The sequence below is a fragment of the Nuphar pumila genome, chromosome 6, assembly GCF_984573655.1.
Source record: "Nuphar pumila chromosome 6, dmNupPumi1.hap1.1, whole genome shotgun sequence".
NCBI lineage: Eukaryota > Viridiplantae > Streptophyta > Magnoliopsida > Nymphaeales > Nymphaeaceae > Nuphar > Nuphar pumila.
In genome coordinates, this window is record NC_143254.1 from 28,189,694 (window position 1) to 28,204,132 (window position 14,439).

The 14,439-nt window shown below is 37.6% G+C and overlaps 1 protein-coding gene across 3 annotated transcripts in view; it reads right to left on the minus strand.

Annotated features, from left to right (window-relative positions):
- Positions 1-14,439, minus strand: part of LOC149834488 (mitochondrial fission protein ELM1-like) — a 51,966-nt gene that overhangs the window by 22,873 nt on the left and 14,654 nt on the right. For 2 of the 3 annotated variants that reach the window (XM_090010148.1, XM_090010147.1), the window contains exon 2: positions 4,500-4,708. In XM_090010148.1, coding sequence (XP_089866274.1) covers positions 4,500-4,682 — 183 coding nt within the window. In that variant the 5' untranslated portion in view covers positions 4,683-4,708. Of the gene's footprint in view, positions 1-4,499; positions 4,709-4,803; positions 4,822-14,439 lie in introns of those variants that run through there. The other variant, XM_090010149.1, reaches the window with a different exon arrangement.

Consider the following 14,439-nt stretch of genomic DNA (forward strand, 5'->3'; position numbering starts at 1 on the left):
GGAAGGAATTAAAGATAACCCGAGGAGCAAGAACTAACGTTTTGCATATCCAATTTGAGAGAAACACAGTTCATACCTTAATTCTTTTATTTTCCAGCACTATCTAATGCACGCATGCAGTTTAATCACTTTCAATATGCAGGATACACGGATAATGAATAATCGTATGCTATGCAGTAAGATTGAAGCTTAAAATAAGGATAAAAAGGAAAATAAAATAAGAAAGGAAGAGATATAGAACCGACCCTAAAAAAAAAGGATGAATACGGACTATTCGTGGCTGGGATCAAAGTCATTGCGGCTATCAGAATAAAAAAAATCAAAGATCGGTAGATAAACAGAGAATCGATCCTTGATACATAAACTGATTGCTAAAAGCTAATTGAAAATCAGATACGGAGGAAAAATCGTTAATCAATTGACAACGGAATTGATAATAAGAAATCACCCAAAAAAAAATGTTGGAACATGACTGTTCCATTTCAATCTTGCTTGTCTGTAACTCGATTAACTATATGCAAATCGAGTCTACAAATGATGCGTTGATGGAATCAAAATAAGGAAAATCACAAGAAAACTGGAAGAACAGGAGGAGGAGGAGTGCTTACCGTGTTCTAAAGGCGACCTTAAAAAAAAGGGAGAAGCCTTTCCTCTGCTCGACGGTGGGGATTTATACCACTTACCCTACAAAATTTCTGGAGGAGAAGGGGGGAAGAATTCTCTATACCCTTGATGGTTGGCGTGAAAGATAGATGGCTTCCTTCGAAGGAACCAGATATGAAGTTTATTATCTCTTCTTATTTGCAAGACCTTCAGAGCTTTGAAGAAGGCGATGGACAACGGATCAGAGGAGGATGCCAATGGAAAGGTGAAGAATCGATTGTAATGGATGACAGTGGAGAGGTAGGAGACGAATCTCTCCTCCCTTCTGTGTGCTCCCCTTTTAAAGAGCAAAAAGGAGGATTCCAGAGAGGAGTTTGGTTGCAGATGGATGGAGGAGACTCCTCAAGGTGGTTGGCGATCGAAGGTGAAAACGAGCGAAAGATGTGCGCGGGAAGGAGTTGTTGAGAATTTTTCTTTTTTTCAAAAGAAGGGTTCCTTTTTAAGAAAACTTTTGTAAAATGGTTTAAAAATGAGGTTTTTAGCAAAATCTTCAAAAACCACTTATTTTTCTCGTAGTTTTTCCAATGTTTTTTGTTTTTTGCATTGTTTTTTCATTTTTGTTGTATTTTTGGAACAAAAATCTAAGATTTTACAGGAAAACAAAGATTAAACACTAAATTTTTGTATTTTTCTGAGAAATATTTACAAAAGTGTTTTTCCGAGAATTTCAGGCCATTTTGGGGAAAATTCTTCAGAAGAATGGGTTTGGACCCAAGTTTTGAGAAAATGTTCGAGTTTTGAAACTCGAATCGAGAAATACAACACGATGGATCCAAACGGGTGCCTGATGGACTGTCCGAGCTATAAAAAACTATTTTTGGTATTTTCTGTAATTTTAATTTAAAAGTTGGGCAACGAGGCTCAGATTTGGATCTGGACAATGGATCCGGATCCGAAATCAAGTTAAACATATAAAATGAATTTAATTTCAGTAAAACTTGAGAAATGTACTGGAATTTAGATTTAAAAGTGACTCAATTACTCAGGAAATGATATCAGGGGCGAAAAGGGAATATTTAAAAGATTTTAAAAAAAATTGGGGTGTTCACACTACCACCAGCCATTCACTTGAGGCTTTTAGGTATATCAAAGAGATCGGTACATATCCCTATTCAAGGAGGGGTAGATACAGTCCCATATGACAGATTCAGGTTCTCTTCTCATGGTGTACGTGGGTGTTCCTTACTTCCTCCATATTCGCTGAAGAACTTAGTTGTCAAAAGTGGCACCTAGGCACCACCTAGACTGGCTAGGCACAAGGCCATTGCTTAGGCTTATGGGTCTGGGCAGTAGGGCCTTGTTTCCTTGCCTAAGCCCTACCTAGTTGTCTTGTTTTTTTCTTCTTTTTTCACTCTTTCTTCCTTTCTTGCTTTCTTTTTCTTCTTCCTCCTCTCACCACAAACCCTTTCTTTTTTCTTCTTCTTTCTTTCTTGTTTTTCCTTCTTCTTTCCCTTTTGTTTTTTCCTTCTCCTTTTCTTCTTCCTTCTCCTTTCACCCCTCCACCTTCTTCTTCTTCTTCTTCTTCTTCTTATTCTTCTTCTAACAATAAGTTTGGATTTTCTGTCTTGAGCTGCTAAATTGATTGGAACAGAACCATCTTGTTTACCATCAAAATTACCTTTCTATCCTCTATCTGCATATAGGTTCCAAATTTGCTTGCTGCGGAATGTGGCTATGGTAGTAATCAAATAACAATATGCAACACAGACAATTCAGTGTGTGGACCAACTCCTACAAATCTTGTCAGAGACTGCACTTAGGAAATGCACAAAAACATCAACATTCAAGGATTAGGAGACAGAATGCAAACATCCTACATTGCAGCGAGTATAAATGCTTTTCAACTGCCCTTGCATCTTTTGCTTCACAATTCACTACTTTGGCTAAAACAAAAGATGCAAAGTGATCTGGAGCATATGAGGCTAAAGCTATCAGGTAGTGCTCTATAAAATCCTACTGATTCTAGCATATTTTCCTGGTAACTCTGGATGTTGCTTGCCACCTCCTCTAGGTTTTTCCTTTTTCTTTCCAATTAATAGTCTTCTTTATATTTTTGGAAAGAAATTTGATGTCAAATATGTTTAATGCCTCCCTTTTGTTTTCCATGTTTTCCATGATTGTTTTGTTAGCTAGAACTTCCCATTTATTGTTTCTAATGGTTTCATTATCAACCTATACCAGAAACTAATTATAGAAGCTAACCTTATATGCACAATACACTAGCATTAGTCACTAGGTTCCCATCATGTGTAAAAGCTGTCACATGGGCACGGGTGCGGATACGGGTACGGAGGGTACGACACAGCAATTTCAAAAAATGCGGATACGGCGACAAAGGATATATATATATATATATAGAGAGAGAGAGAGAGATATAGATATAGATATAGATATATAGATATAGATATAGATATAGATATATATGATTTAATATAAAAAAGGGTAAAATGTAAGAAATATATATATATATATATATATATATACAACTCAAAACTCCAAGACATAAAACTGCAAGCAGTGACTCAAAACTCCTTTAATAGCTCCTTATACAGGCCGTCTCTCTCTCTCTCTCTCTCTCTCTCTCTCTCTCTCTCTCTCTCTCTCTCTCTCTCTCTCTCTCCTGCTGCCAAGGGTGGGAAGGGGGAGGGTTTCGACAGGAAAAACAAAAAAACAAGAGATTGTGGGTTTTGGGTTGCGTCTTAGTTGGACTGACCCAACCCATAGGCCCACGTACCCGTGCCACACTCGGTACCTGTACATGTGTCAGGCTGTGTCGACACGGGTCCGTGGCCTATTTCACCGTGTCTATGTGACAGTGTAAAAGAGGCCCCTCTTCTAGTCACTTGTTGCAATTGAAAGAGTTCTCCCTCAGATTTGGTCATCCTAGCCTATGTTGTGGTCTCTTCAAAGGCAACATCAAATACAATGGTTTATAGTAGGCCTCATTTTGCATAGCGTACAGCGTCACGGTAGCATCTAAAATAAACATTATATAGTGGAATGCATAACTTGAGAAATAATAGTTTATCTTTCTCACAACAGTTGATCTGAAAACACCCATGATGTTGTTGATTCCTTTTTCTTACTAAGAGCACAGCCTTTTCTTATATCTGGAAAGTAGAGCACACCCTTTTCTAAAGTATCAGCTTTGCCCTTTCCTTTTATCTTGAAAGTTGAGCACAACCCTTTTCCTGAAGTATGCAGAACTAAGTCCAGTTTGATTATGTAGAAATCCTTCACTAGATAGCCCAATATGCCAAACTGAAAAATCTGACTCTGACAATATGGACATGCAATTTCATATATTTTCTAATCTGAGTCTAATCCAAATAGGCTCAAAGCACCTTTTTAAAAGATCACGCATATTGAGAAAAAATAAGTGTGTGTGCATACACAATAAGATGTTTCCTGAAAAAATAAAGAATAGGGATCCAAATCTGCTGAATCATGTCACAGACAATTCTAGTCATTATGACAGAACTCCATAATCCTATTCACACACACACACACACACACACACACACACACACACACACACACACACACACACACACACACACACACACACACATGCGTTCCAAATTCCTAACATGAACCAGTCCATAGAGATCTAGAATGTGAAGTCTTCTCTCATATAAGAAATCATAAAGGCAAACCAATTAAGCACACTACAGACAACAAAAGTCATTAAAACCAACAACATGAACAATTTGGTTTCAACCAAATAATCCAAACCCAACCACATAATCATTATCTATATTCGGCAATATCAAGCAAAAACAATTTAAAAGAATGAAAACAAAAAGGAAAGAGAGAAAGAATCAACAGAAACTTACATATAAATACTGCCTATCAGATAATCCGAGAGACCGAACCAATCCGATACACTGATTTTCTGCTCCCGGGAAGCCGTTACCGATGATTACTGCCCGCCGAATGACGCTATAAATTCCACCTTCAAAGATCTCTGGCATCCCTAGAGTACCACTTGGGGGCTCTGGAAGCTTGATTGTCCTCATGGTCAATGCTGGTGAAACAGGGAAACCTAGAAACCCCACAAATTTAACCCAAACTCATGCTTCTCTTCCACTTGTTCGCTAGAATTCAAAACAAAAAATAAAAAAACCACAACTAACATACCTCTCTCTCTCTCTCTCTCTCTCTCTCTCTCTCTCTCTCTCTCTCTCTCTCTCTCTCTCTCTCTCTCTCTCTCTCATGTTAACAACAAATCAGATCCATGTCAAAGAACCTAGGCATCTTGATTCAGGGAACAGATGTTTATGTGAGAATCAAAGATCTTTAAGCATGGAGGTGATTGCTGGCATCCAAAAGATTTGATACACAACTGTGGGATAAGATACACTAATTCTTTGGTACTTATAAAGGGTATTGAACATACAAGACTCAATCATATTAGCAAAAGTTTAAGCAACAATTTATTTGCCATGATTTTTGGGAGATTTTCAAATTTTTATTTTTCTCCCTTTTGGGGAAAACAACAGAAGAAAAAAACAAGCATTTTTAAAATATGAGGAAAACAAATTAAATAAAAAAGTGTGTGAATTTTTACAAATAAAAAATATAAACCACAATAATTTATTTAAATGATAGAACTTTTCATATTTTTGAAATATCATTATTCTGTTAACGTTTTAAAATACTAGCTTTTAGTCATGAGATTTAAATAAATTTTGTGATATTCATCACATTGAACTCAGTTGCTAAATTGTTAGGATCTGATGGTACCATGTCAAGCATGATAAATTTTGTACCCATTGTTAGCATGGATAAGGATGTCAATATTTCGGATCTTCAATCATTAAGCAGTTGAATCCGATATGGATTTCGAAGATAGGAAACATGACCATAGTTCCAGTTGAGTAAAAATGAGTCCATATGAAACCAGATAGGTTGCATTTCCACTGAACCTCAAGCTCAACCGAATCCAATTTGGATCGTCCTTAGATTTGAATGTTGTGACTTGCACAGCTATAAAAAGCTTAGTACATAGACCATATTGGTCATAGTCCAATCATCAATGGTATTTGCTTGTTATCAACTCACACATTCACACTTGTGTGTGCATACAGACAGAAGCATGTCCCTTCGGCCCAAAAGGATTGCAAAACACCTTCTCTTATATACCCATAAGAGTAAAGTATGAAAGCAAACCAATTGAGCACATCACAGACCACAACAATTATCAATATCAACAACACGAACATTTTAACTTCAACAAGACAATCACAAATCCAAACCCACCACATAACCATCATCTAATTTGGCTATCAAGCACAATATCCAAGGCTTCAACATGCAAAATTGATAAAACAAACACAACAAAGAGAAAGAGAGAAATAAGCAAAAGAAACATACTTATATGCCACTTCTTCATCATTTCACAAGCAAATGCCTCAAACACACACAAAAGCAACACCAAGTAAAACCAACCTAAGTTTCTTCTTGTTTTTTTTTTTGAAGATTATCTATTTTATATTATATATTCTCACTAATAAAATCTATCTTTACAGTTTCCATTAATTTATATTAGTTAAAAATTCAATTTGACCCCAACACCAAGCAAGACCCACTTCACATCTATTAGGTTGACAATCAGTTGATGTTTGTACTTTTTGATTGTTTGATTTTGTGCACATATAATATCTACTATTGAATCATTTACAGTTAGTTATGTTAACCCTCATAGGTAATTTTATTAGAAGTGTTGAGGTGAGGTGAAGTGTGTTAAAATATATGTAATTCATATATATATATATATATATATATATATATATATATATATATATATATATATATATATATATATATATATATATATATATATATATATATATATAATACCTGATAGGGGTATTTTTGTCATTTCACAAGTACCCGATAGGGGTACTTACAACAACAACAACAACAACAACTACGCCTTCATCCCAAAACAATTGGGGTCAGCGATATGAACCAAAAAAGAAATTCATTTTGGGTCTTCCACATGAATCCTTTTCCTCCAATCATTTCTATCCAACGCCATGTCCTCGGTGAGGTTCAAAGCATTCATATCCTTTCCTATCATCTCCATCCAAGTCTTCCTAGGCCTACCCCGACCTCTTTTAACTAATATATTTTCCCATTTCTCCAACCTTCTAACTGGAGCATCATTAGGCCTTCGCCGAATATGTCCAAACCACCGTAAACGATTCTCTCGCATCTTATTTTCAATGGGTGCAACACCTACCTTCTTACGTATCTCTTCGTTCCGAATCTTATCTTTTATTGTATTTCCACACATCCATCTAAGCATCCGCATCTCAGCTACACTCATTTTTTGAATATGATGTCTCTTGGCAGCCCAACATTCCGTACCATATAGTAAAGCGGGTCTAATAGTCGTCCTATAAAACTTTCCCTTCAACCGCAATGGCATTCTACGATCGCACAGCACTCCAGTAGCACTTTTCCATTTCATCCACCCAACCTTTATCCTATGATTTACATCTCCATCAATTTCTCCATACTTTTGAATGATGGATCCCAAATATTTGAAATAATCATTCACCGGTATATCTTGCTCACCAAGCTTCACTACACTCCCATCACTACTTCGTTGCTTACTAAACCGACATTCCATATATTCAGTCTTACTCTTACTCAACTTAAAACCTCTAGCTTCCAATGTCTGTCTCCATAATTCTAACTTAGCATTAACCCCAGCTCTAGACTCATCAATCAAAACAATATCATCAGCAAACAACATACACCACGGTACATTTTCTTGAATTGATCTCGTAAGCTCATCCATCACTATCGCAAATAGGAAAGGGCTTAAAGCAGATCCTTGATGTAACCCAACCGTTATCGGAAAATTGGTTGTCACCCCTCCACAAGTGCGGACATTGGTTACTACTCCTTCATACATATCTTTAATTATACTAATGTACTTGAGAGAAACACCTTTCTTCATCATTGTCCACCAGAGAACGTCCCTACGTACTCTATCGTATGCCTTCTCTAAATCAATAAAAACCATATGCAAATCTTTGTTCCTCTCTCTATATCTTTCAATAAGTTGTCTAAGAAGATGTATAGCTTCCATAGTTGATCTTCCAGGCATAAAACCAAATTGATTCTCCGATATCATGACAACCTTCCTCAACCTAGACTCAATCACCCTCTCCCAAAGTTTCATAGTATGACTCATGAGTTTTATACCACGATAGTTTGTGCAATCTTGTATATCACCCTTATTCTTATATAAAGGCACCAAAGTACTCTTCCTCCACTCATTAGGCATCTTATTTGTTCGCCAAATCAAGTTAAAAAGATTTGTCAATCATTCTAAACCTTTCTCTCCCAAGCATTTCCAAGCCTCGATAGGTATACCATCTGGGCCAACTGCCCTTCTTGATTTCATTTTCTTCAAAGCCTCTGCAATTTCTTTCTTTTGAATCTTGCGCATGAAGTCACGATTTATCTCATGAAAAGGAATGGAGAAGTCTCCAAGATCTTGAGCATGACTATCATTAAATAGCTTATCAAAATAATCTTTCCATCTCTCCTTAATCTCCTCATCTTTGACTAAAACCCTTTGCGTTTCATCTTTGATACATCTAACCATACCCAAATCCTTCGATTTCCTATCTCTCATCTTTGCAAGCCTATAAATATCCTTCTCGCCTTCTTTGGTATCCAACTTGTCATAAACCTCCTTATATACCTTAGCCCTCGCGTTTCGAACAACTTTTTTAGCTTCCTTCTTTGCTATCATATACTTCTCCAAATTCTCATTATCACGACTCTTACTTAGATTTCTATAACACTCTCTTTTAACCTTAATAGCTAATTTGACATCCTCGTTCCACCATGATGTATCCTTACCTAGTGGTGCACCGCCTTTAGACTCACCCAATACCTCCTTAGCTACTTTTCTCATACCACCCGCTATCTTATTCCACATTGATTCTGAATCCTCCTCGAGACACCAATCAACTTCCTTAACTACCTGCGCTACAAACATTCCTTGTTTAGCTCCTTTCAGTGCCCACCACTTAATTCTAGGATCTATCCTATGTCTATCCCTTTTGCGGCATTGTCTAATTCTAAGATCTAAAATTAAGACTCTATGTTGTGTAGCTACACTTTCTCCTGGTATAACCTTACAATCGATGCAACAACCCCTATCTCTCTTTCTAAGTAGGAAAAAATCTATCTGACTCGTATTAACCCCACTTTTAAATGTTACTAGGTGAGACTCCCTCTTCCTAAACCAAGTGTTTGCTAAGATCATATCATAGGACAAACAAAAATCTAAAATCCTTTCTCCACTTTCATTTCTTTCTCCTATACCATAGCCTCCATGGATATTCTCAAATCCATCCCTACTAATGCCTACATGTCCATTAAGGTCACCGCCGATGAAAAGCTTTTCTCCATAAGATGTCTCTTGTACTACTCCATCTAAATCTTCCCAAAATTGATGCTTAATGGAATCATCTAAACCTACTTGAGGTGCATAAACACTAATAATATTAATAATATCCGTACCTAATACTAATTTAATAAGTAAAATTCTATCACCCTTCCTACGGACCTCAACTACATTATCTATAAACTGACGACTCATAGCAATCCCTACTCCATTCCTATTCCTATTTATTCCTGTATACCAAATCTTATATCCCCAAGGTTCTATCACTTTAGCTTTCTCACCTACCCATTTGGTCTCTTGAAGACATAAAATATCAATCTTTCTCCTACACATAACATCTACTAACTCTACCAACTTACCAGTTAAAGACCCTATGTTCCAAGTGGCTAACCTAATTTTATGGTCTTGGACTAACTTCTTTACCCCCACCCGTCCAACAAAGTGAGGGAACCCTTGCCTATTTGACACCACACCCGGGCGCCGGTGTGACGCGTCGCTTCTGGGCGACGACCTAGCAACCCTTGCACATTTATCACTGCCTCCGGGCCTAGAGAGTACAGCGCGTCGCTCAGTAGGGAACCCTCCTCATTTTCATAGGGGTACTTGTTTTTCTTATTTTATTTTTCTCTTTATTTTTTGTAAAATCTATTTTTTTATTTTTTGTTTTTTGCTCACACAAAAGGGGCCCCACCATGTAGTCGATGGGGCCCCCAACGGTCACATTTGTGACCGTTGGGGGCCCCCAACGGTCACATTTGTGACCGTTGGGGGCTCCCAACGACTACATGGGGAGCCCCCTAGGTGGCTCTCCTTTTAAGGCCTCTTGGCCCTCTCCCTCTCCTTCTCTTGTGTATAAATAGGGGTGAACCCCTCTTGTATTCCTCACTCTTGAGAGCTCTCTCTCTTTCAATAAGAGGCATTTATATTTTTATGTTGTGTTGTCTCTTGTGGGTTTGGGTATTAGCCCTTCTTTGTTTGTTCATTAGTAGATGTTGTAAGTGCTTAGTGCACTCTTTGCTTTTCCGCATATTTCATTACATGGTATCAGAGCCTTGTGTATGCTCTTCTTCTTAATATAGCTAGTGGTGTAGCTATATTTGTTTTTTTTGTTTCTCTCTCTCCTTGGTATCCTCTTGTGAGTGGTTATTATGGAAGGAGAACAAAAGATTGATCTCTCCTTCAAGCTCAATGGCTCCAACTACATGATGTGGGCCGCCGCCATGGAAAACAACCTCAAAGGGAAAAGCTTTGGGGATACGTTATGGGCACCATTCCGGAACCACAACTCCAACTAACTAAGATGGAAGGCGATCAAGAAAAAGCTCTTGAAGGAGATGCCCGCATGAAGGCCATTGAAGATCACCAATCTAAAATAGAAGATTGGGAAAGTAAGCATGCCAAGATTCTTGTTTGGTTCATGAACAATGTGGAGCTCAAGATTTGCACCAACATTGCCAAATTTCGGATGGCAAATGAAGCATGGTTCTTCATGAAATGTATGTTTACACAAAAAGACCTTGCTCGTCAATTCTTTCTTCAAGAAAAAATCCGGACTATCAAGCAAGGAGAAATGAGTGTTAGGGACTACTTTAGCACTCTTGGCCCTCTATGGGATGAGCTATTCTTACTAGAACCAAAATGGGTTTCTAGTATAGATGTGGAATTAAGGAGAGAACAAATGGAAAAAGAACACTTTTTCCAATTTTTACATGGGCTTAGGCCCGAATATGAACAAGTTAGATCCTCCCTCCTACATAGATCAAAGCCTCTTCCCTTGGAAGATGCCATAGCCGAAATATGCCAAGAAGAAACCCGTCTTGGCATGATTAAAGGAGGAAATGATGTCTTGGCCGTATCAAAACCCGGCAACCATATGAAAACCTACAAACCTCCACATTTTGGAAGGCAAAATAACTATAATGGCAACTATAGAAAAGCCATTTGCCATCATTGTCAAGAACCGGGTCATATAAGACCTAATTGCCCTAAGTTGAATGAAGCACCAAAAAATAAAGTTGCTTCCGTTGAAGAAGCTACTCAAAAGAAAGATGAAGCAATCAAAGGAATGGACTCTTTTTCTCTTGCTCAACTATCGGAGGCACTACAAACTCTACTCAAGATTCCATCAACTTCGGGTGCCGCCGTAGCTTCCTCCTCTCCTCCAGGTATGTCGTCTTGGATCCTTGACTCTGGAGCTTCCTTTCATATGACCCCCCTTGAAAATGAGCTTTCCGATTTATGTAATAATTATAAAAACTCCTATGTTTCAACTGCCGATGGTACATCTTTACAAGTAAAAAGTTTTGGAACCTTAAACTTTTCAAAAGACTTCTTTGTGTCAAACGTGAGAGTTGTACCTCAACTTAATTTAAATCTCCTCTCTGTTGCTCAAATATGCGATCATGGATGTAAAATCTCCTTCTCAACTAAGGATTGCTCTATACAGGATCTCCGGTCCGGGAAGCTGATTGGGCAAGGCCATAGAAGGGGAGATCTCTATTACATGAGCAACTTGAAACTCCCCATTAACTCTTTTTGTAACCATGTCCAAGATAAAAATATTGATATTTGGCATCAAAGACTTGGACATCCAAGTTTCTCAAAAATGTACTCCTTTCCATTTGGAAAGAAATTTTGTAATGAGAAACATTTTGTTTGTAAGAATTGTATTTTTGGCAAAATGAAATCTACTCCTTTTCCAAACCGAACTTTTGTGTCCAAAAGACCTTTTGAGTTAGTCCATTCGGATGTTTGGGGTCCTTCCCCCGTCATGTCTAAAGGAGGGTACTCCTATTATGTCACTTTCATCGATGACTACACTAGGTATGTATGGATCTACTTTCTCAATTTAAAATCTGAAGTCTTTGATTTTTTCAAAAAATTTCATATGATAGTTAAAAATCGATTTTCAAGTAATATCTCTACTCTTAGATCCGATTCGGGTGGAGAATATTTATCAAATGAATTTTAAAACTATTTAGAAGTAAATGGAATTTGTCATCAAAGATCGTGTCCTAGGACTCCCCAACAAAACGGCTTGGCCGAAAAAAAGCATAGACATATCATGGAAACCACTAGGACACTCCTTATTTCCAAAGAAATTCCAAAGAATTTTTGGGCCGAAGCGGCCTTAACCTCAACTTATTTAATAAATAGAATGATATCTTCTTCCTTACAAAATACATCTCCATACGAAAAACTATTTGAAAGAACACCAGACTTCAATAGATTAAGAGTTTTTGGATGTAAATGTTTTGTCCTTACTCATAAACGGGACAAATTATCTCCTAAAGCTATTGAATGTGTTTTCTTGGGTTATGGAGAAAATCAAAAGGGTTTTAGATGTTTTGACTTGAAAAATAACAAACTCTATGTATCCAAAGATGTAACATTTTTGGAAAATGAAAATGGTTTTGTGAAAACTAAAGATATTGACGAAAGTGAATATACTTTTTTATTTGATCTTCTATCTCAAGAAGATGAGACTCCTCAAGAAGAGGAAATCTCTAATGAGTCTTTGAATGACCTAGAGGAAATTCCTCTCGATAATGCTATAGATGAGAATAATAGACCAATCCAAACATATGTTAGGCGAGTTCAACAAACTCAGATAAGTGCCTTAGAAAAATACTCTCAAGGATCCGACATTGAAGAAACATCTTTAAGGAGATCCAGTCGGATCTCCAATCCTCCAAATAGGTTTGTTTCCTATGAGTCCATAACTCCTAGATATAGAGCATGTCTAATTGCGTTGCATTCATTTCATGAACCTTCACACTATAATGAGGCCAAAAATATTCCCCAATGGGTTGAAGCCATGAACTTAGAGCTTAGTGCCCTTGAAAAAGCTAAAACTTGGGAAATAACTTCGTTACCCATTGGAAAGAAATCAATAGGATGTAGATGGGTCTTCAAAATTAAAACCAAGAGTGATGGTTCATTAGAACGTTATAAAGCACGGTTAGTAGCTAAAGGATATGCTCAGGAATATGGTATAGATTATAAAGAAACCTTCGCACCTGTTGCTAGAATGACTAGTGTTAGGACTCTTATTGCTATTGCGTCTGTGAAGAAATGGCCTATCTATCAACTCGATGTTAAGAATGCATTTCTAAATGGCGAATTAAATGAAGAAGTTTACATGGATCCCCCACCAGGAGTATGTATTGGTAAAAATAAAATTCTTAAACTTAAAAAGGCATTATATGGTTTAAAACAAGCTCCAAAGGCTTGGCATGATAGATTTAGTAATGTAATGACAAGTTTAAATTTTCGTTCATGTTATACTGACACTGCTTTATTTGTGAAAAGTGCAGGGTCTTCAGTAGTTATTTTACTACTTTATGTTGATGATATGATCATCACAGGAAGTGATGAGCAAGGTATTAAGGATATTAAAAAGGTTTTGAAAGAAAATTTTGATATGTCTGACCTTGGTTTCTTAAGATATTTTTTAGGAATTGAAGTGGCGTACTCTCCTCGAGGGTACATTCTCTCTCAGATGAAACTTGCTGCTGACATCTGTTCCAAATCGGGTATCTCCGATGATAAGAAGACAGAAACCCCAGAAGTCATCAATGCAAAATTAAGGTTGGAAGATGGAACACCTCTCGAGGATCCTACTCCCTACCGGCAACTTGTTGGGTCTCTAACCTACCTATCCATCACACGGCCAGACATAGCTCATGCTGTCCACTCTATCAGTCAGTTTCAACATGCACCTACAACTGTGCACATGAGTGCAGTCTTAAGGATCGTCAGATATATCAAAAATACCATAACTAAGGGAGTTTTTCTTTCTTCTGCCTCGTCACTTGACTTAATTGCTTATACTGATGCAGATTGGGGAGGAAATCCCAATGACCGAGTCTCAACTACCGGTTTTTGTGTTTTCTTAGGTGACTCTATGATTTCGTGGAGATGCAAGAAGCAACACAAAGTATCATTGTCCTCGACGGAAGCAGAATATCGTGCTATGGCCACTACAACCATGGAACTTGTGTGGCTAAGAAGCCTCCTCAGTGATATGGGCATTGTCATCTCTACTCCTTCGAAGATGTGTTGTGACAACAAAAGCGCAATCTATATTGCAAGCAATCACACCTTCCATGAGCGTACCAAACATATTGAGATGGACTGCCATTACGTTCGGGATGAATACCTAAGAGAAACTATAGCACTACCTTACGTCACATCAGAGTACCAGTTGGCGGACTTCTTCACTAAGGCTCTTGCGGCTCCTCGGTTTTTGTTTCTCCTTAACAAGCTTTCGGTTATATCCCCGTAAAGCTTGAGGGAGGGTGTTAAAATATATGTAATTCATATATATATATATATAT